At 62.8% G+C, this 19,613-nt stretch overlaps 4 protein-coding genes across 6 annotated transcripts; 2 read left to right on the forward strand and 2 right to left on the reverse strand.

The window, feature by feature from the left end:
• Positions 1-258: 258 nt before the first annotated feature.
• ISG20L2 (interferon stimulated exonuclease gene 20 like 2) lies at positions 259-3,753 on the reverse strand. 2 transcript variants are annotated; one of them, XM_070766657.1, is made up of 4 exons: positions 3,685-3,753; positions 2,383-3,171; positions 2,052-2,252; positions 259-1,094 (listed from the first exon to the last, which is right to left on the reverse strand). In XM_070766657.1, exons 2-4 carry the CDS (start codon positions 3,088-3,090, stop codon positions 963-965), a joined length of 1,041 nt encoding a protein of 346 aa, XP_070622758.1. In that variant the 5' UTR covers positions 3,091-3,171; positions 3,685-3,753; the 3' UTR covers positions 259-962. The 2 variants fall into 2 exon arrangements, with proteins under 2 accessions (XP_070622758.1, XP_070622757.1); XM_070766656.1 differs by lacking the exon at positions 3,685-3,753 and adding an exon at positions 3,443-3,664.
• Positions 3,743-7,449, forward strand: METTL25B (methyltransferase like 25B). Of its 2 annotated transcripts, XM_070766654.1 has the most exons (8): positions 3,743-4,080; positions 4,191-4,223; positions 4,358-4,627; positions 4,705-4,767; positions 4,868-5,008; positions 5,088-5,665; positions 5,753-5,925; positions 6,163-7,449. In XM_070766654.1, the coding sequence occupies exons 1-8, from the start codon at positions 3,985-3,987 to the stop codon at positions 6,279-6,281; spliced, it is 1,473 nt and encodes a 490-aa protein (XP_070622755.1). In that variant the 5' UTR covers positions 3,743-3,984; the 3' UTR covers positions 6,282-7,449. The 2 variants fall into 2 exon arrangements, with proteins under 2 accessions (XP_070622755.1, XP_070622756.1); XM_070766655.1 differs by lacking the exon at positions 4,191-4,223 and having other exon boundaries at positions 3,744-4,080.
• MRPL24 (mitochondrial ribosomal protein L24) lies at positions 6,466-8,840 on the reverse strand. The gene is made up of 6 exons (XM_070766658.1): positions 8,741-8,840; positions 8,452-8,620; positions 8,267-8,362; positions 8,085-8,182; positions 6,835-6,965; positions 6,466-6,683 (listed from the first exon to the last, which is right to left on the reverse strand). Exons 1-6 carry the CDS (start codon positions 8,815-8,817, stop codon positions 6,547-6,549), a joined length of 708 nt encoding a protein of 235 aa, XP_070622759.1. The 5' UTR covers positions 8,818-8,840; the 3' UTR covers positions 6,466-6,546.
• A 3,704-nt stretch (positions 8,841-12,544) lies between these two features.
• Positions 12,545-19,273, forward strand: ETV3 (ETS variant transcription factor 3). The gene is made up of 5 exons (XM_070766085.1): positions 12,545-12,679; positions 13,294-13,349; positions 13,903-14,140; positions 14,949-15,064; positions 15,919-19,273. Exons 2-5 carry the CDS (start codon positions 13,304-13,306, stop codon positions 17,040-17,042), a joined length of 1,524 nt encoding a protein of 507 aa, XP_070622186.1. The 5' UTR covers positions 12,545-12,679; positions 13,294-13,303; the 3' UTR covers positions 17,043-19,273.
• The last annotated feature ends 340 nt before the right edge of the window (positions 19,274-19,613 follow it).

The following is a 19,613-nucleotide window of genomic DNA, read 5'->3' on the forward strand; positions in this document are numbered from 1 at the left end:
CAGGTGGGGGCACCAGGAGGCGAAGGGACCCCCTTCTTAAGAAGACACCCCCCATGCAAGGGGAGGGGCTCTTTTATTACCCCCAAGAAGTTGCTCACAGGCAGACAGACTCCGAGACAGACCCCTCCCCACAGGAACAGCAGCTTCCGCCCATCTGAATATGATCATCAGAAACGAACTCCCCCCTCACCCCCCCACTCGAGGGGAGGCCCCTCAGGTGCAGACCCCCCCCCCAGGTGATACAGACAGGTAGAGCTCTTTTGTTTGGGGGGGCAGGCATTTAATTGGATAAAAACCCGTTACATCCCCCACGCCACACTACTTCTACGGCTGCACACCTCCAACCCCCCCCCAAGACCCCCCCCTGACAACCCAAGCCATAAAACCCAGGCAGCCCCCCTCCTCTGACACAGCCCCCCTGCCCAGATATCGGAAGGCGTCTCCTCTGGGGGCTGAGTGGGAGACCAGCAGGGCCCCCATACCCTCACGGGGGCCAGAAGGGACTCCCTGGCTGCGACCCCCAGTGCCCCCCCCGCCTTCAGGAGAGGGGAGGGGCTCCCGGTCCCACTCCCCAAATTATTATTATTATTATTTATTAGATTTGTATGCCGCCCCTCTTCCCATAAGGCAGGCTCAGGAGGCCCCCAGGCTCCACGAAAGCCCTCAGCCCCCGGGGGGGGGGGGGGGGCTTGGCTGGCGACGGGAGGGCTGTGCCCCACTCCTGCCCCCCCCCCACCTGAGGGCAAGACGGGCTCCCCGGAAGCCTGCAAGGAAGACACCACGGTGGGCCTCAGCTGGAGACAGTGTAATGGACTCGTCCTCCTCCTCTCCCCACCCCCCACCCCTCAGGTCGGCTGGGCCTGCTGCCCCTCCGCTGCCCCTCCCTCCTCCTGCAGCTCCTGTAGCGCCTGCAGTTCTCGCTCCGTCAAGTCCAGGCCAGCTGGCTCTTGGCCAAAGGGCCGTCAGGTGGTGTCCGGCGGTCCATCCTGGAGGGGAGAGGTGGCCAAGTGCCTCTCCCACTCCACCTCAATCACCCTGTAGAGTTCCATGGTGGCCCTGGCGTCTTCCACCGAGGAGTGTCCGTTGTGACCAACCTGGAAGGGGGGAGAGGGAGGGAGGGAGGGAGGACAGTCTCTGTCATTTCAAAGACATAGAAGACTGACGGCAGGAAAAGACCTCTTGGTCCATCTCGTCTGCCCTTCTACTATTTCCTGCATTTTATCTTAGGGTGGATATATGTTTATCCCAGGCATGGAAGTTTGTTCCAAGCATCTACCACTCTTTCAGTGAAATAATATTTTCTCATGTTAGAAAAATAGAAGACTGACGGCATAAAAAGACCTCATGGTCCATCTCGTCTGCCCTTCTACTATTTCCTGCATTTTATCTTAGGGTGGATATATGTTTATCCCAGGCATGTTTACATTCAGTTACTGTGGATTTATCTACCACGTCTGCTGGAAGTTTGTTCCAAGGATCTACTACTCTTTCAGTAAAATAATATTTTCTCACGTTGCTTTTGATCTTTCTCCCAACTAACTTCAGATTGTGCCCCCTTGTCCTTTGGTTCACTTTCCTATTAAAAACACTTCCCTCCTGAACCTTATTTAACCCTTTAATATATTTAAATGTTTTGACCGTGTCCCCCCTTTTCCTTCTGTCCTCCACTCTACAGATTGAGTCCATGAAGTCTTTCCTGGTCAGTTTTATACTTAAGACCTTCCACCATTCTTGTAGCCCGTCTTTGGACCCGTTCAATTTTGTCAATATCTCTTTGTAGGTGAGGTCTCCAGAACTGGACACAGTATTATTCCAAATGGGGTCTCACCAGCGCTCTATATAAGGGGATCACAATCTCCCTCTTCCTGCTTGTGATACCTCCAGCTATGCAGCCAGGCATTCTACTCACTTTTCTTACCGCCTGGCATAGTTTTTTCACCCGGCCACAGGGTCATCCATTCTCTCCCCTTTGCTCCCTGGAGGATGGACACTAGCGCACCCAAACAAGGAGCCCGCACTCAGCACCTGGACAGGTGTGCCTGGCCCGTTACCTGAATGTCTCGGTGCAGGAGCTGCTTGGTGAGCCGCTTCAGGGAGGCCGACTCGTTCTCGGGGAAGCCGGCCTTCCGGTTCAGCAGGGGGATTTTTGAAGTGTCCCTGGTCAAGGATTTGGGGTGGAAATATTTGAGGGCTTTGAAGTCGTTGTGGATCGCGTGGCCAATGACCACCTTCCCCGAGAGAAGCTTAAGAATCTGGGAAAGAAGCAGAGGACGAAGCCGGCTCAGCCCCCAAGCAGAGGAGGAGGAGGAGGCCACGCTGACCCCACGAAGCCCCCCCCCCCCAGTCCAGGCACCGGGCGTAGGGGCTGCGCATCGCCCTCACCTCTTTCTGGGCTAGCTTGAAGGGGACGGCGTCTCTCATGTGGTGCTGCCGGATGCCACTCCACCGAGTCCGGTAATTGGTGATGGGGTTCAGTGGGCGGATGTACTTATCGTACATCACGTCACCATAGTAGCCAACCACGCTGCACCGAGCCAGGTCGCTGTTGCGCCCACCGGGCCCGGTGCCCACCATCTCACAGTCAATGGCCACCATCTTGCTGGGCTTGGCCGGCGCGTCCGGGAGGCCGCTCTCGAATTCGCTCAGCAGGCTGACTCGGGAAACGTCCCCCCGGCTGCAGAGGCTCCCGTTGGGCTTCCCGGCACCACCGCTCCCCGTTTTCCTTGGGGCCGATGCAGCCGCCGAGGAGCCAGAGATGCGGGAGGCGGGACCCACCGGCCCCTGGGTCTCCTTGGGGGGCACTTTGAGCTGGCCAGGGGTCCCCTCCTCGGGCAGGGCCTTGCTGCTGTCCTCTTCTCTGGGCTCCACCCTCTGCTTCTTCTTGGCTCGGTCAGGCCCCGGGGGGCAGCCGAGGGAGGCATTGCGCCTGGGCGGGGGCGGCTGGGGGGGCAGCTGCTTCTGCTTGAGGAAGCCCCTCCGCTCCAGGAACTGCCGGCGTTTGAGGAAGCGCTGGTGCTTCTTGTTGCCCGCGGGGGTCTTGGGGGGCGGCTGGGGGGCGACCGTGTCCAGGTTGAGCAGGATGTCCGACATGACGCCCGGCAGGGCAGAGAAGCAGGCTCGGCTCTCTAGGGGGCTCCGGCTGCAGGAGACGGGCAGGTCGGCATGGCTGCCCTGCAAGAGACGGAGGGGGGAGTGAATCCCCGGGAATCCCCCCTTGAGCGCCCCCCACCCACACTCGCCCCCCTTGGAGCGCCCCCCTCCCTCCCTCCCTCCCTTGGAGCGCCCCCCCGCCCCCTCGGAAGGAGACCCCGGGAGGGAGAGGGAGGGAGAGGGGAGTGAATCCCCCCATTGGAGCGCCCCCCACCCACACTCGCCCCCCTTGGAAGGAGACCCAGGGAGAGAGAGAGAGCCCCTCCCCTCGCCGCCCCTCCCCCCACCCCACCTGAGCGGCTCCGTCCGGGCGGCGAGGCTTTGGGGGGGGCGAGCGGGGCGTGGCTGGGCGGCCAGGGGTCCTTCTCCTCCTGCTCCGGCGCCCACGAGGCTCCCCCGCCCGGCAGGCCCGGCTTTGTGACCGCGGGGGGGCTCCGGAGGCATCACAGCGGCCCCGCCCGCCGCGTCACGGACCCCCTTCCACGACAGCCCCCCCCCTCCGCCGCCCGCCAAGGGGGACCGCCCCCAACCCACCTGCCCTGCCGCCACGGTCCCGCGCCGCCGACCCGGATGCGGAAGCGCCGCCCGGCGGGGGACACTTCCGGTTACACCGGAAGTCGTTCCCCGGGCTTTCCCGAACCTTGGAAACCGACGCCGCTTGTTTCCAGCCTCGCCCGGGCCGCAGCGGGAGCTCCGGGACCGGGAGGGGCTTGCGGGCGACCGACCGAACGACCGGCGGGCGCAGGCTCCTCCGCCCGACCCCGGAAGCGCGCCTCGGGGCTGGGGGGGGCGGGGGGGGCGGGCGGGTGCCGGCCGGGGCCAAACTTGCCCGCCATGCGCGGCTTCACCCTGGAGGAGCAGAAGCGCCTGGCCGCCAGCCTGGTCCGCCTCCTCGCGCTCTACCGGCCGCTGATCGACGCCTACGTCATCGTAAGCCCCCCCCCCCCGCTCCCCTCTCCCGGTTCCCGGGGCCGGTGGTCTCCGCTGAGCGCAGCGGTTGGAGTGCAGCCCTAGTTCAGCAGTTTGAATCCCACCAGCAGCTCCAGGTTGACCCAGCCTTCCTTCCTTCCAAAGTGGGTCAAAGGAGGGCCCAGATGGTTGGGGGCCAGAGCCTGACCCTCTGTGAACCGCCTGGAGGGGGCGTGTGAAGGGGTAGGTAAGTCTAAGTGCCATTGCCCCCCTCTCTCTTTCTCTCCCCCCGCCGCAGGAGTTCTTCAGCGACGACCTCTGGGGGCGCCTCCCCCGTAGCTGGCAGGCGGTGCTGGGCGAGCTCTCTCCGCCAGAGGTGGCGGCACTGCTGCTCCGGAGGGGCCGCCCGGCCGCACTCTGGCCGCTCTCGCTGCTGGCCTTCCACGCCACTGCCCACGCCCTGCCCTTCCCCCGACGCCCTGCCGACCCCCGCGACCCCCCACTGCCCCCCCGCTTCTGCCGGCACCTGCGGCCCAAGAAGCAGCACGAGGTCCAGCGGCTGGCACAGGTGCGGGATGGACAGGAAGGGGCCTGGGGGGGACCGTCCGAAGAAGCCCCTGGCCCTGACCATCCTCTGCCTCGCAGGTGCTGAAGCGCCTGAGTGAGCTGACCGGGTGCCGCCAGGTGGTGGACGTGGGCGCTGGGCAGGTGAGCCTCCTGTGTGTGTGTGTGTGGAGGGGGGGTCTCTAGATCCCCCTATCCTGGTTGGGCACTGGCGCCTCCTTGGCATCTGCCTCTCCCCCCGCAGGGCCACCTTGCCCGCTTCCTGGCCTTTGGGCTGCAGCTGTCAGTCACAGCCGTGGAGGGAGATGCCCGGCTGGTCACTCAGGCCGCCAAGTTTGACCGGGCACTGGCTCTGGAGCTGGCGAAAGAGCAGGCCAAGCAGCAGGTGAGACGGGGCAGCAGGGAGGCGGCTTCGGGCCTTGGTCCGGCTGCCCCTTTCCTGACTGTGGTCCTTGGTCTTGCAGGCTCCAGACAGGCCTGCTGTCCAGGGGCCGAGCCACGTGGTGGGCTGGGTCAGTCCGGACACTCGGTGGCCAGAGTTTGTGAAGCTGCTGCACTCGGGGAAGGCTGCGGACGACAGGAGTTTAGGGGGAGCCGACTCTGCCCGCCAGCCTCCCGAGCTGAGAGAAACGGGGGCTGGAAAGGAGGGAGGCCGTGCGGGGAGTGGGCTGGGGCCTCTTTTGCTGACCGGCCTGCATGCCTGCGGGGACCTGAGCGCCACCCTCCTCCGGCTCTTCGTGGCCTCTCCTGACATCGCGGGCATCACGTCCGTCTCCTGCTGCTACATGAAGCTGAGCCCGGGGGGCTACCCGCTGAGCAACTGGGTGTCCGGCCTGCCCGGCCACCAGCTCTCCTACAAGGCCCGGGAAGGGGCCTGCCACGCCCTGGAGGACTACCGCCTGCGCCTGGAGCGCGATAGCCCCTCGCTCAGGACCCACTGCTACCGGGCCCGGCTGGAGACCCTCATCCGGGCCATTGACCCCGCCAAGAAGCGCCTGGGGGTGCAGGCCATTCCCAAGACCCACGAGATGACCTTTGAGCAGTGAGTGGGCCCGGCCCCTTCCCAGGGACTGCGGGATTGGGACACTCCCCCGCCCCCCAATCACCCCCACCTCTCCTTCCCGGGCAGGTATGCTCGTCAGGGGCTGGAGCGTGTGGGGATGACCCCCAGGGGGCCCCTGGAGGCAGCCTCTCCAGCCGAGCAGCGACGGGTGGTGGTCTTCGTCAGCCTCGCTCTCCTGCTGGCCCCCTTGGTGGAGACCCTGATTCTCCTCGATCGGATGATTTACCTGCAGGAGCAAGGTACGCTGCCCCTGGGGTCCCGGCCAGAGGGGGGGTCTGCAGCTCGGAGGAATTCTCCAGCCCCCCCCTTACTGCCTCCCGTGGGCCAGAGGACACGGTGCAGACCCCCCACCCTGTTTGCTGGTGAGGCTTCCGTCTTTCCTGCACCTCCGTGCTGCTTTTGAGGGTCTGGGGAGAGCCTTTGTTGCCCTATGGCAAAGACAGAAGCCCCCTTCCTCTCCTCTCCCCCCCCAACAGGATTCCCCTGCGAGCTCGTCCCGCTCTTCAATCCGGCGCTTTCTGCCCGGAACCTGGTGCTGGTGTCGGCCAAGGAGGTGCCGCCCTCCGACCTCTGGGGCTTGGCCGAAGGAGACTGAGGAGGCCTCTGCCCTAGATGGGAGTGTCCGGTGCAGAAGCAGCAAAGGGAGCCGGCCGTATCACCCCGTTGCACCCCGGCCGAGCAAGGCCCCGGCCCCTTTGGAGGAGGAGGAGGGGGACGAGGGGGCTGCCCATAAACGTTTACGTCTCTCCTGTCCGTTACGTACAAATGACACATTCCACTTGTTCGTCCATTAAGGGGCGTTTATTGTCTGGGCCTCTGATTAAAAATGCAGCCGGTCAGCGCCGAGTGCAGCCCCTCCCTCAATACCAGTAAGACTTCCGGTGCATCCGTGTCTCCACGACCCCCATCCGCTCCATTATTTCCTCCTGGAAGGTCTTCAAGGCCGGCCTGTACGTCTTCTGCAGGGCCTCCTTGGTGGAGGTGTCCTTCGGGCCGTCTGGATTGTGCGGAGAGCAAAGCCCGTCCTTGAGCGGGTTTCAAGGCTCTAGTCCTCCTCATGCCCTTTGGAGAACAGGCCCCGAGCCTCGGGTGGGCAGGGCCTAGCAGGAGTTGGGGGCTTCTCCCTCCCTCCCTCCCTGGCTCCTTACCGACCCACAGCTCCGGGACGATGCCGTCCTCCCTCTGCTCGATGGGCTTGGGGATGATGCGGCCCGTCCGGAGGGAGACCCTCACCCGCTCGCCCTGCTCCGTGTAGCGCCAGGCCACTTCGGTGGGCAGCCTGGGGGGGGCATCCGGGAGAGAAGGGAAGCGGGATTAGCCGGGACCCCAAACCCCACACTCAGAATGCAAAACACACAGTGGGGACACAATATCCAGAGTTTGAAAAGGAAGAATAGAAATCTTGAACTTTATCCATTGGTTGTATTTTGGAAAAACTACGGCTTAGGCTTCCGCTGGCTCTGGGAATTCTGGGAGTTGAAGTCCAAACACCTTCAAGCTGCCAAGGCTGGGAAACACTGGCTTAGGAATATGACTAAAATTAATATGATTTTCAGGTAACAGTGATATAATGCGTTAATGTAAAAGCCAGTAGGCCAATGTCAGCAGGAAGGTTGGCCTTATGTGTGAATTGTTGAGTGTTTAACATCTAACTCTAATTGTGAATGATGATATCTCCACCTCTGTATAAGTTGTGCTTTGTCTGTTTTTTGGAATTTTGTTTTTTAATGTAAATAATAAAGATCTTTTAAAAAAAAAAGAAATCTTGACTTTAAACAAAAGAAAACCCAGGGATTATGGCAAGTGCCCCTCTGCCTCCCCCCTCCTCCTTAAAGGGCCACCCATTTTCCAACAGATTTGAGGGGGGGGACCCACTTACCAGAAGGCATCAGAACAAAAGTCACCCCCCCCAAACAGGATCCTCCCCTCCCAGAGGCTCACCTGATTTCTGGCTCCCAAAAGGGGGGCTAATGGGGGCTTACCACTCTCCTCACTTTTCCCAAGTTGTTGGAAACACACCTATGTCGCCAGGTGTGGGGAAATTGAGCTGCCCCCTAACTTCATTGCTTATTTCACCCCTATGACAATCATTAAGTGTTGCACCTCATGATTCTTGACAAATGTCTCTTTTTCCTTTGTGTACACTGGGATCCTCTGCACAAATTCCTTGTGTGTCCAATGACACTTGGCCAATGAAATTCTATTCTATTCTATTCTACCATTTATGTATTGAATGATTGGGTTGTGCAACTATTTTAATGACAAGGGTTTTTAACTGGTTTTTTTTTAAGTATTGGATTTGTACACTGTATATTGTTTGGAGTCTCTGGAGAGGGGCGGCATGCAAATCGATATTATTATCATTATTAATTATTATTATTATTAGTATTATTATTACCTGTCGCTGGGGTCCACCAGGCCCACCTCCTTCAAGGACAGGGGCTTCTCTCGGGCAAACAGGGCCTGGCCCACCGCGGTGTCCGCATAGTAGTAGCCCTGTGGGGGAAGCAAGGCGAGTGGGGCCGTGCCAGGAAAGGCCCTGAAGCCAAAGGGGTCCAAAGGAGGGGGAGAGCCCCTTACCAGGTTGAGGCGGTCCAGCAGCACCGACTGCTCCTCCTTGTCCACCTTCATGACCTGGCCTTGCTTGCCGGCATCGCGCCCGCTCAGGACCTGCACCTATTTGGGGGGGGGAGAGGGTCAGTGGGGGGTGGGGGGCTCCGGGCGGGGGGGGGAGCGAGGGGAAGGGGGGCGGGCTGCCCACTCACTGTGTCCCCCTTGAAGAACTGCCAGTCCTCCTCCGGGATGGGGGCCAGCGCGGGGGGCTTCTTCCTCGGCGCCGCCCGCCCGGCCCGCCCGGCCCGGCCCAGCTCGGGGGCCCACGGGGGGGGCAGCTTCTCCGCCAGCGCCAGCAGCCGCGTCAGCCTCATGACACCCCTGCAACACGGGGGGGGGGGGAAGCAAGGAAGGCGGCTGTCTACACACACGCATACATGCACCCCCCCCCGCCGCCTGCAGCCCCCCCCCCGCCTGCAGCCCTCCCCCCCGGCCGCCCACCTGCTCCGGCCGCGCTTCCAGGCCCCGGATGCCGGCAGGGCCAGGGGAGGGGAGGGGCCTGCGGGGCCGCGGTGCATCTTGGGATTTGCAGTTCCGGCAGATACGAAAGTTTCCTCCAACTGCCTCCCCGGTGGGCGCCTCCTATTTGCGGAGCCTTTGTCGGCCGGAGCAGAGATCGCCGTGGACGGCAGGAGGAGGGCGGCTGGGCTGCATCCGTGGGCGGACTGCCATCCCCAGGAGGAGCCCCCAGCTCTTTTATTTATTTGCTGTATCGTAAGATTTACATTCCTCTTGATTCTTCCTGCATTGGTTATTTGACCCCTATGACCATCATTAAGTGTTGTACCACGTGATTCTTGACCAATGTCTCTTTTCTTTCATGGACACTGAGAGCCTCTGCACCAGAGACAAATCCCTTGGGGGTCCAGTCACACTTGGCCAATAAAACACTTCTATTCTGTTAGTCAAAGAGGTTCAGAGTTCCAGTGGGAGGAAGCGGCCAGGAGGGCAGGGGTGGGGGGCACATCCATGCGCTTATGCACACCCCGTGCAGACCTCTTAGGAAAGGGGAGGGGTCCACTGGAGGTCACTTGAGGGTTTGGGGTGGGGCATTAACCTTGGGGGCCTAAAGGCTGGGGTGGCTTTTCCCTACTGCTGGCTGAGGGAGGGGTGTGCAGGCTGTCAGAATCCCCCCCCCCCATGACGTTTCCCATTTTATTCTGAAATGCTTCGGTTTTTGTGTCAATTCTGCTTTATTGGAGCACTTGAGGGGGGATGCATTCCACAGGGCAACAGGGCAAACCGTCCGCAGGGGAAGCAGTGGGGCAGAAACCTTGGGGGGTTGGGGGGGCACTGGGAAAGAAAGAAGAAAACACACAGGGTGTGTGTGCAGTGAGCGACGGCAGGTCTCTCTTTGTGCTGGCCCCCGTCTCCCAGGCGGCCCCTCAGGCTCCCCCGTTGGGCAAAGGGCCCCCGGGGGGCAGGTGGGGGCTGCAGGGCCCCTCCTTGGGGCTGGGCTCCTCCTGCTCCTCCTCTTCCGGGTCCAGCTCTTGCGGGGGCACCTGGATGCCCAGCATGGTCTCCACGTGCCACAGCCTGGTCTTGACCGCCTGCAGGTGCTCCCGCAGAGTCTTCAGGGACTTCAGGCAGTCCTGGCAGCTGCGGAGGTCTTGCTTCCCTGGGAGGGGGGGGGAGAGGGAGAGTGAGCCCCATGGGGGGGGAGGAGGGGGGGGATCCGGGCCTTCCACCAGCCCTCCACCCCCAAGGCAGGACCAGGGGCAGCCCCCCTCTTGCCACCTACGCTCGTGGAAGTGTGTGGCCTGGAACTCCTGGGCGGCCTGTAGCTCCTGCACCAGGGCCATGATCTCCTCGGGGGGCACGGGGGGCGGGAGGGAGGCCTCCGGGCAGAAGTCCTTGGGGGCCGAGGCCTCCGGGCCCACGGGGAGCTCCGCTTCAGCCTTGCTTTCCGGGACACCTGCGGAGGGGCAGGGGAGGGGCAGTTAGCCCTGGCAGCCGCTTGACCCCTGGCTGGGCCGGAGGAGGGCGTGGGGCTTACCGTGGGCAGCCGCTGGACCTGCTTGGGGCTGCAGCTGAAGGAGGCAACCTGGGGAGGCAGAAAGGGACAGAGGTCAGTGGAGACTCTTCTCCCCCCCCCCCACAACCCCTCCCCTCCCCCCACGATTCAAAAGGGGGGCAGCCATCCCCAATGAAGAATTCTTCTCCCACAATTTTTTTAAAAATACCACTGTGGGTGTGGCTTAGTTTGTTGGGTGTGGCTTGGTGGTCATGTGGCTGGGCAGGAGCGGCTTGACAATCGTGACAGGGTGGCCTAAAGGTCATGTGACTGGCTTAAAGGTGGCTAACTACAGGTCACTCAGGTCAAGGGTCAGGGTGCCTGGCCTGGCCTCAAAGAGATGCGAGATACTGTATTTACTCTGACTGAGCATCCAAAATACACGACACCAGTCACAAAAATAAAGGGAACAACAGAATAGAACTCCCAAGTCAATCAAACTTCTGTGCAGTCCAACTGTCCACTTAGGAAGCAACGCTGATTGACCATCGATTTCACCTGCTATTGTGCAAGTGGAATAGTTGTGCAAGTGAGAAATGCAAATTCAGTGAGAATAGTTGATATAATATTTCTCGGAGGGTTCCCGTTACTTCTTTGAGTTGCACATTTAATCCCACACGTACCTACGCCAGGTGTGTACGTACATATTATACGCAGACACTCAAAAATATACATTATCTACTGTGTCTAAGCTCCACTTTTGCTACCCCCCCTGTCTCCCCCCCCCCGTGTGGACAGCAGCCCAGGACTGTCGGTCTCTCCAGACCCCCCCCCCAAAAGACCTGCTAGGGCTCCAAAGGCGCCAACCTCCCCCCCGAGTGTTCACTCACCTTCCCCTACAGCGGCGTCTCTCCCAGCCTCATCCTGGGTTTCCCGTTTGTCGTCCTCGGAGAACCTGCAAGGGCCGAGCCAAGCGGGGCTGTGATGCCCCCAAAGGAACCACCCCCAGGCAGCCCAGGACTGGGGAATATCCAGGGGCCCCCCAGCCTGCTTCCTCCTCCCGGCACCCACACCCCCCTCGCCTGCCCGGCCTTACGGAGGGAAGGTTTATCTCTCTACGGAGCTACTTACGGCCTGTTCTTCTCGTAGATGGACCTGGAGGAAGGAAAGGCAACGTCAGCTGCCCGGAAACGGAGCCCCCGGGGGCCCAGGGACAATGAGCTGGCTCTCCTCCCAACCCAGCACCCCCCGGGCCTCCCCTGCCCGCTTTGGCCTCACCTGCGGAGGTGCCGGTTGAGGGAGAACCAGTTCTGCATCCTGCTGCCAGCTAGGCCCCCATTGGAATCCTCGCCCGTCTCAAGGCAACCGAGCCGGCTGGGTTCCACGGGGGCTGTGAGGTCGTGGCCCCTGAGGAAGTGCCACAGCAGAAGCACCCTGGGGGGGGGGAACGGGCCACCCCACCCCACGTTGGCTGCCCGGGAAGCGAGGACCCTGGAAATCGGACCTGCTGGCAGAGTGGCCCAGCACCACGTGGTCAGCTACATGACCCACGCGGGAGGAGATAAATGCTCTCGTGAAGAGGGGAAGGGTGTGTCTGTGTGTTGGGGGGGGGGGTTACAGCTTCCCAAATGGCCTTCAGGGTCACAAGAGGGCTGGACTTGGGGCAAAGGTCAGTCTAACTCCTGCCTGGTCTTGAGAAGGTGCCTAGAGGGGAGCTGGGGATGATGGAGCTGGGCAATGAAGAGAGTCAACCAGCGGGGACCTCCTGCAGGAGGGAAAGGGCCCCCCAAGTGCAACAGGCCCTCCTAGCTGCTCTCCAGCCATATCTCTGCATTGTGAGGGACCTGGCCCAGTGGGAGCTCTCCTCTTCAGCTCCCAGCCGGGCTCCCCTGCCCTCCCTCGGGGGCTCCCCCAGGGCCATGGAGGCAGCGGGAGGGTGGGATGCCGGGGGCCGGAGGGGAGGCGAGGATTAGGACGGGGTCTCCAGCACGGTGGCCCCTTTCATGTCTGCTTCTACAAGGGCAGTGACGGGGGTGGGTGGGGGGGCCAAATGCGGAGAACGGACGCAAGTGCGAGGACTGGGCGGAAGGTGGAAAAGCCGAATTAACCGCCAGCGCCGCCAGGGGGGGAGAGAAGAAGAACCCGGCGACGATAGAGAGCGAGGGTGAAAGAGCGGGCCGCCCTGCCGGATCGGAAGTGACGCGCACCCCCGCCCGCCGCCTCCCTCGGAAGTGGCGCGTGGTGAGTCAGGGGCGTGTGGGCGGGCGGCCCGTCGACGAGGCGTTTCCGTTTCCGGTGGCTGGCGCTGGAGGTGGGCGAGGAGCGGCGGCGGCGGAGCGACGGGAGGCAGCAGCAGAAGCGGCCGCGCAGCCCGGCAGGCCGCACCCACCCGCCGACGGAGCCCCAGCCGGCCGGCAGGCGTCCAGGTCAGCGCGGGGCGGGGGCGGCGCCGGGGGGTCCTCGGGGTGGCCCCGCCCTTCCTGGGCCTGACGGGCGGGGAGGGGGCCGGGGAGGGAGGGGGGAGGAGGAGACCGGGCGCCGCTCCGCTTCCCCCTCTGCCGCAAAGGCCGCGCGATCCGGGGCTGCCCTGGCCGGACCCTCCCTCCCTCCCCGGGGGGCGCTGTCGGGGGGGGCGCAGGGGGTCCCAGGAGCAGAGGGAGGCCCCGCTCTTCACACGCGGGCGCGCAGGGGGGAAGGAGGCCGGGGGGAGACTCCTTGACAGGCAGACCCACCGCCCCCCCTCCCCGGTTCCCCCCGCGGCGGAGCCTGGAAGCGGCGGCGGAGGGGGGCAGAGCAAAGGAGCTGTCAGATGCGGGGGGGCGGGGGGCCGCGTCCTTTCCCACAACCCGGGCTGCCCCCCCTCCCTGGCAGGTGTGTCCGTTCCGCCGCCGCCCTTCCGTGCCCTGTTCACCGCCGGGGGCCCCAGTGGGTGGGGCGATCAAAGGCGCCCTGGGTGGCGGTCGAGGTGGCGGGCGGCCGTTCCCTTGGCTGGGGCCCTGGAGCGCTGACCGTGGTTTCCCTTCCTCCTTCACCCTGGCAGGAGCAGCGACATGAAGGCCGGCTGCCCCATTGGGGAGAAAGCAGAAGGCGCAGGAGGTGAGGCGGCCTGGGGGCAGGAGGGCTTTGGCGCTTTCCAGCAAAGGGGGCAAAGGGGCCTTGGCCAGAGGTCCAGGGGCTGTGGGGGGTGGGGGCCACCCTGGACAGACCCTTTCCTCCGGGCTCTGGCCTGGGCTGCCCATCCCTCGATCAGGGGCCGGGAGGGGGGCGGCCACTGTGCCCAGTTTGCTTTGAAGGGTCTCCACCACTCAGCTTGGCAACGGGCAGAGATTTATTGATTTATTGGATTTGTATGCTGCCTGTCTCCGTGGATTTGGGTCGGCTCACAACAAATACGGAATGCATAATAAAGCTTTAAGAAAAACATCCTAAAAACTAAAATAATAATAATAATAATAATAATAATAATTTATTAGATTTGTATGCCGCCCCTCTGCGAAGACTCAGGGCAGCTCAGAACAACTATCAATTATCCTTCACTCGCATCAATATTTTATCCTAAACACATTTGCTGGTCATGGGGGGAGATGGCTGGCATGGAGGGAGGCTGCTTCTTCTTTCTGACCGCTGGCTTTGCTCTCCGGCCCGCCAGGCTACCACTTCCCGGACTGGGCATACAAGACGGAGTCCAGCCCGGGCTCGCGCCAGATCCAGCTGTGGCACTTCATCCTGGAGCTGCTGCAGAAGGAGGAGTTCCACCACGTCATCGCCTGGCAGCAGGGGGAGTACGGGGAGTTTGTCATCAAGGACCCAGACGAGGTGGCCCGGCTGTGGGGCCGGAGGAAGTGCAAGCCCCAGATGAACTATGACAAGCTCAGCCGGGCGCTCAGGTGAGGCCCATGGAACACAGCCCCTCGCCCCTTCCGCTGCTGCCCCCTCCACCCGCTCCCCCCAAACGCCCTGGGGAATACCGGCAGCCTTTTACGGGAAGCCCCCCTGAGAGTCAGTTCTGGGGCTTTGGCCACTGGGCTCCTGGACAAAGGTTATTCTCAAGACTTCTGCTCTCAAGACTTTCTAGGCAGCGGGTGCCGGCTGAGGGATTCTGGGAGTTGAAGTCCACAACCCATAAATTTTGCCCAGGTTGGAGACCCCTGGCCAAGAGCGTGGCTGGGCCCACCTGCATTCACTCACTCACCTGCCCTGGCCTACCACCAGTCCGGGCTCCCACGTCCCTGCAGGCTCCCTGTAGTTTTTGGGGGCCCCCTTCCTTCCCCAAAGGGGCCGAGGTTTCCTGGGTGAGGGGTGGGGGGGCTGTGTTGCCAGGGGAGGGGGGCTCTGACATGGGCTCTGGGAAGAATTGGCTGGCTGCCTCCCGGAGGTCTCCCCAGTGCCCCACCCTCCCTGTTGGCAGAGCAACGGACTTGAGCGGCTGCCAAGCTGGGAGCCCTGGTGGCCCGGTTGGGGCGTCCTTGGATTCCTCCCCAGGAAGTAGAGGGCCTTGGCTGGGCCCCCTCCCCTGCCCTCTGCCCCTCTGCCGGAAGCCCCAGCCGGCCTTTGCATAACAGAAAGGGGGAAGAGCTCTCCCTTCCCTCCCTCTGTGGGGATGGGGGGGACAGAAGGGCTGCCGTGGGGGGGTGTCTGCGCCCCCTGCTGCCAGGAGACTGAGGGTGTATTGGGGGGGTCTTCCCTCCCTTGCAGGTACTACTACAACAAGCGCATCCTGCACAAGACGAAGGGCAAGAGGTTCACCTACAAGTTCAACTTCAACAAGCTCGTGATGCCCAGCTACCCCTTCCTCAACATCCGCCCCACCGGTGAGCAGATGGGGGTGGGGTGGAGATTGGGGAGGGAGGGGGCTCCGTCCGTTCTCCTGGGCTGAGACGTTGGGCAGCGGCTGGGAAGAGGTCAAGCCCGGCGGCTTTTGCAGGTTCTGCCCCGAGTGGGGGGGAGGAGACCCCTCTGCCCTCTCTCGGGACAGGGGCCCCTTCCTGGTCACCCCATGTGCAGCTTCTCCCCCCCACCCCCCATTGTCTTTGCTTCTGGCTGGTTGCCCTGCTTGGTGTTTGGATTAGTGGCTCTTTCTTTTGGGGGGTGGGGGGGGGGGCAATTGTCCCATGAGACCCGAGAGGAGCCCTGAGAGAGCCGAGAAGGCTGCCCCCCCACCCACCCCGTGGCCTGGACCAGAGCAGCAGGAACCAGTTGGGGCAGTTGCTCACCCCGGCTGCTCTCGGCCCCTCCCTGTGTGCTCCCTGGGGCAGAGCGCCTGTTTGCTTGCCTCGTGCCTGGGGGGGGTGGAGGCCCCACCCTGGGAGGGAGAGGCTGAGCCAGCGCTGAGTCTCCCTTGCCCGGGGAGGGGGGGAGGGAGGGCAAAAGCTGCAAGGCCATTTCTTTCCCCACCCCCCAGAGACAGAGACTCTCCCTGGGGGGCCGAAGGGGCTTCTCTGCCTGGCAATGGGGCATCCTCACTGTTGGGCTCCCTAGTTCTGACATTTGGGGGGGGGGCTTACTAAGGACAGGCCTTGGCTGCAGCTGCCCCCTTAGAGACCTCCGTGGGACCCCCAGGCCCCATGGAGGGAGGTGGCCTCTGGGGCACCAGGGGGGGGGGGGGCTGAGTCTCGCTGTGGGTGGGCTCCTCCGCTGACCCCTCCTCTCTTCTCCCCCCTGCCAGGCGCTGTGCCCCAGAGCGCCCCTCCGGCCCCCACAGCTTCCTCCCGCTTCCACTTCTCCCTGGAGGGGGGCCAGTCCCCCAGCGAGGACTCCCAGCTGGGCGGCTTCTCCGGCCGATCCCTGGGGCCACCGGGCCAGGAGGCGCTCAGCAACGGCTGCGTGGACGAAAAGGCCTCTCCGGCCCTGGAGCTGGACGGGGGCTCCCCAGATTGGCACCGCCGGGCCGACCTCCTGGCCTCCCGCAACCCCCAGGGCCCCCCTGGCCCCCCCAAGCGCAAGTCGGACCTGGTGCTGCCCCTCTTCGGCCGGGGGGGCCTCTACCCGGAGGCCGGCAGCCCCTTCGCCGGCTCCCCCCTCCCTCCCCGCGGGGGCCTGCTGAGCGTGCCCCTCTCTCCCGCCCTCTCCCTGACCCCCACCCTCTTCTCCTACAGCCCCTCCCCCTCCTCCTCCGCCATGAGCCCCTTCGCGCCCGGGGGGCCTGGGGGCAGCTGCTTCTCCTTCAGCCCCGAGGAGATGAAGCAGTACTTCCACTCCCAGGCCTGCTCCGTCCTCAACTACCACCTCAGCCCCCGGACCTTCCCCCGCTTCCCCGGCCTCCTGCTGCCCCCGCCCCGGCCCTGCCCGGCCCCCCACGAGGAGCAGGCCCCCTTCCCCCTCAAGCTCCAGCCCCCACCCGCCGGGCGCAAGCACCGCCAGGAGAGCGGGGGGGCCCCTCCCTCCCCCCCACGCATCAAGCGGGAGAGACCCCAGGAGGAGGAGGAGCCCCCTGGTGGTGGGGGTGGAAGTGGCGGCACGGACTCCCCCGAGAGAGAGGGCCCGGCTCCCCCAGCCCAACGCCCGGACCTCTTCCTGCCCCCGGCCGCCCCCGCCTGGCCCGGCCCGGCCAAGAAGCTGAAGCAGGAGGAGGGGGCCGCCGAGAAGCCCCCCGCCCAGGAGTCCGGCTGGGAGAAGCGGGAGGAGGCCGCCATGCCCCCCAAGCTGCGGCTGAAGCGACGCTGGAACGGAGACCGGCTGGCCGAAGCCCCCGAGGAGCCCCCCCACAGCAGCGGCAGGAAGCCCCCCTGGGCCGGACACCTGGACACCCCCCACATCCTGCTGGCCCCCAAGGCCACCGTGGACACTTAGGGGGGAGAGGGGGGCAGGGAGGGGGGCAGGTGTCATGTAGCAAGGTTTTCCTGGTGGGGGGGCAGGAGGAGGAGGGGGGCTTCACTAAACTTCGTGGGGAGGGGGAGGGGGGTTGCTTTGTGTGTGTGTGTGTGTGTGTGCACGCGTGTGCATTGCAGGTGAAATGCAGTTTTCCGTGTCCTGGGGGAGGGGGGGCTCCTTGGCTTGCAAAGCCCCCTCCCCCGTTTCTGCCTCCGATGGCCCCACTCTCCTTTTGGGGAGGGGGGGCTCCTCTGAATTTCTTCTCTTGTTGCTTTCTGGGTGGTCTCCCTTCCCAGTCAGAGTCAGGCGGTGTGTGGGGAGGGGGAAATTTTTTGGGGGGGGGGGGTCAGGAACATTGCACTGTCTTTCCATTTTGGAAGTTTTGGGAGGGGAGACGAGGCCAGCAGCCCCCAAGAGGGCTTGTGGGGGGGGGAGGCTGGTGGTGTGTTGGCTTGGCCTGCAGAGCGACTCTCGGAAATATGGGGGGGGGTTCAGTAGTGGGAGGGGGGTTTCTCTTTTGACTATTGAAGAAGCCATGGGGAGAGTTCTGTTCTTGAACCTTCAGGGATGGGGGGGGAAAGTGAAAGTGAGACCCAGATGCCTTTAATGCAGCCCCCCCTCCTTTGCCCCTCCCTCCCTTTTCTCAGTCCCGGCCTATGAGGGGGGGGCGCCCAGGGTGACTGCCTTACGGGGGCCCTTGGCAAGGCTTGGGGGGGGGGCTGCCTGGCCCTCCTGCCAGAAGCTCTTAACTGTAGGGGGCGGGGGCTACTAGGTCTTGAGTTGGGGGTTTGGTGGCCTCAGTTGTGCCAGGCTTTTTCCTGGGGGGGGCTCTAAATGGGCCTGCCCCTAACCGGACCCCCACCCCATGCTGGTCCTCGGAGACCTCCGTGGGGTTGGTATTTGTAGCATGTGAAGAAAGCCATTGGGGGACCTGATGGAGGAGGCTATGTGGGGGGGCACGGGGGGGTCTGGTCAGAAGCTCTTCCCCCTCGGCCATGTCCAAGCCTTAGAGCCTCCCTGCTTTGTGGGGGGAGGGGAGGGAGGGGCCCCCCAAAACTCAGGAACTGAAGTGTGAAGGAGGGAGGGAGGGAGGGGGCCCTCTGTCCTTCTATTGAACCCAAGTGCCAGAAGGGATGGGGGGGCCATGGGGGGGATGGGAAGCCGTCACCCTCTGGGCTTTGGGGGGGGTTTCCCTGCTGAGCTCTCCAGGGGGCTGGAGGGAGGAGGGGGCACAGGAAGAGCTTGACAGTCCCTGGGAGGGGCCTCCTTCCCCAGAACCCTCTAAGTGGGTCACGGGGGGGGGGAGCGGAGCCCCTTCCCCTGGTGAGCTGCGTTGGGGGGGGCACCTGGCCCTGTCATCCCAAACAGCTCCTTGTGCCAAAAACTCCGGGGGGGGGCATCCTGTCTGCCCCCAATCAAGGAAGCGTTCGTACTTTGGGGGGATTGTTTTGATGTGATGTAGCCATATAGAATCTTAGGTGGGTTTTTTGCCATGCCCCCCCCTCGCCAGGACCTCATTGTGTGTGGGGGGGGCTGCTCCTGGCTCTTAGAGGCTGGCCAGATGCCCTCGGGGGTGTGGGGGGGGCTCAGTGGGGAAGGCCAGAGTTGGCGGAGGGGGGCTGAGGTCCAGAAGCCCCCTCCCCGGCCTCCCCATTGCCTCCCCTCGGAGGGAGGGAGGGAGGGGGGACTATTGACCTCTTCTGCCCCGCTTTGCCCTGCCTCCCTTCCTTCTCTTGCGCCTTAGGGAGGCCCGGGGGTCTTGAGTTGGAGGGGGCCCCGTTAGGTTGTTTCCTTAGAGGCAAAGCTTCACCCCTAGAGTGTTAAGCGTGGCCCAGTATTTGCTGACCAGTCCTTTGATCAAGAGAAAAAGGAAAAGCCGTTTCCCCGGGGCAGCCGCTCAGAGCTTGAGGTATTTTGTCCATGTAAAAAGCAGGATTAAAATTGTGTCTAAAACAAAACAAAACAAAATGTAAGTAGTCCTCATGCTTTCGTGCAGTGCCTTTAGACGTTCCACTTTCTATAAAGTCTTCAAAAAAAAAAAACTTTGCATATATATTATATATATGATGTAATGTTATAGAAATATATGTATAATATACATATTTTTTCCAGGGGTATCTGATAGCTCTGTATTTTGTTATGGAAGTTGATATGAGATATTTTACCTCAAATTTTAAAGAAAGAAAAGTTAAATAAACCTTTTAAGTAAGCCTGCTGGTCTTCCTTCCGCCTTTTGTGTCTGGGGGGGGACTTTGGGGGGGGCGAAGGGTGGAATTGGCACCTCTGTTGCAGACAACTGACACCCCCTCTGCTTGGCTGTGTGTGTGTGACTGACTCCTATTCACGCAAGGTGGGAGGCCCCCACTCGGGTGAGGGTCCTGAAGGGCAACTGGCTGTCCACTCTGCTGGACAATGGACCCTACACAAGGCCCAGTGGGATCCCTGCTCAGGCCCGGCCACCGTTTCCCTTGCCTGAGGCCTGGCCGATACTTCCGCCCACTTCCAGGATCTGCCCGGAGGAAGGGAGGCCCTCGGGGCTTTTGGAGAGGC

The sequence above is a fragment of the Erythrolamprus reginae genome, chromosome 13 (assembly GCF_031021105.1).
Source record: "Erythrolamprus reginae isolate rEryReg1 chromosome 13, rEryReg1.hap1, whole genome shotgun sequence".
In the NCBI taxonomy this organism is placed as follows: Eukaryota; Metazoa; Chordata; class Lepidosauria; order Squamata; family Dipsadidae; genus Erythrolamprus; species Erythrolamprus reginae.

Bases quoted from the DNA above. Each gene is read 5' to 3' on its own strand.
- METTL25B (XM_070766654.1), top strand. From the start codon at position 3,985: ATGCGCGGCTTCACCCTGGAGGAGCAGAAGCGCCTGGCCGCCAGCCTG. The intron at 4,081-4,190 runs GTAAGCCCCCCC...TCCCACCAGCAG, and splicing joins TGATCGACGCCTACGTCATC to CTCCAGGTTGACCCAGCCTT. The intron at 5,926-6,162 runs GTACGCTGCCCC...CCCCCCCAACAG, and splicing joins GATTTACCTGCAGGAGCAAG to GATTCCCCTGCGAGCTCGTC.
- ISG20L2 (XM_070766657.1), bottom strand. From the start codon at position 3,090: ATGTCGGACATCCTGCTCAACCTGGACACGGTCGCCCCCCAGCCGCCC. The intron at 2,253-2,382 runs GTGAGGGCGATG...CTTCTTTCCCAG, and splicing joins TCAAGCTAGCCCAGAAAGAG to ATTCTTAAGCTTCTCTCGGG. The intron at 1,095-2,051 runs GTAACGGGCCAG...CCCCCCTTCCAG, and splicing joins TCCTGCACCGAGACATTCAG to GTTGGTCACAACGGACACTC.
- ETV3 (XM_070766085.1), top strand. From the start codon at position 13,304: ATGAAGGCCGGCTGCCCCATTGGGGAGAAAGCAGAAGGCGCAGGAG. The intron at 13,350-13,902 runs GTGAGGCGGCCT...CCGGCCCGCCAG, and splicing joins GAAAGCAGAAGGCGCAGGAG to GCTACCACTTCCCGGACTGG. The intron at 15,065-15,918 runs GTGAGCAGATGG...CCCCCCTGCCAG, and splicing joins CCTCAACATCCGCCCCACCG to GCGCTGTGCCCCAGAGCGCC.
- MRPL24 (XM_070766658.1), bottom strand. From the start codon at position 8,817: ATGCACCGCGGCCCCGCAGGCCCCTCCCCTCCCCTGGCCCTGCCGGCA. The intron at 8,183-8,266 runs GTAAGGGGCTCT...CTTCCCCCACAG, and splicing joins TGCTGGACCGCCTCAACCTG to GGCTACTACTATGCGGACAC. The intron at 6,966-8,084 runs GTAATAATAATA...TGCCCCCCCCAG, and splicing joins CTGGTGGACCCCAGCGACAG to GCTGCCCACCGAAGTGGCCT.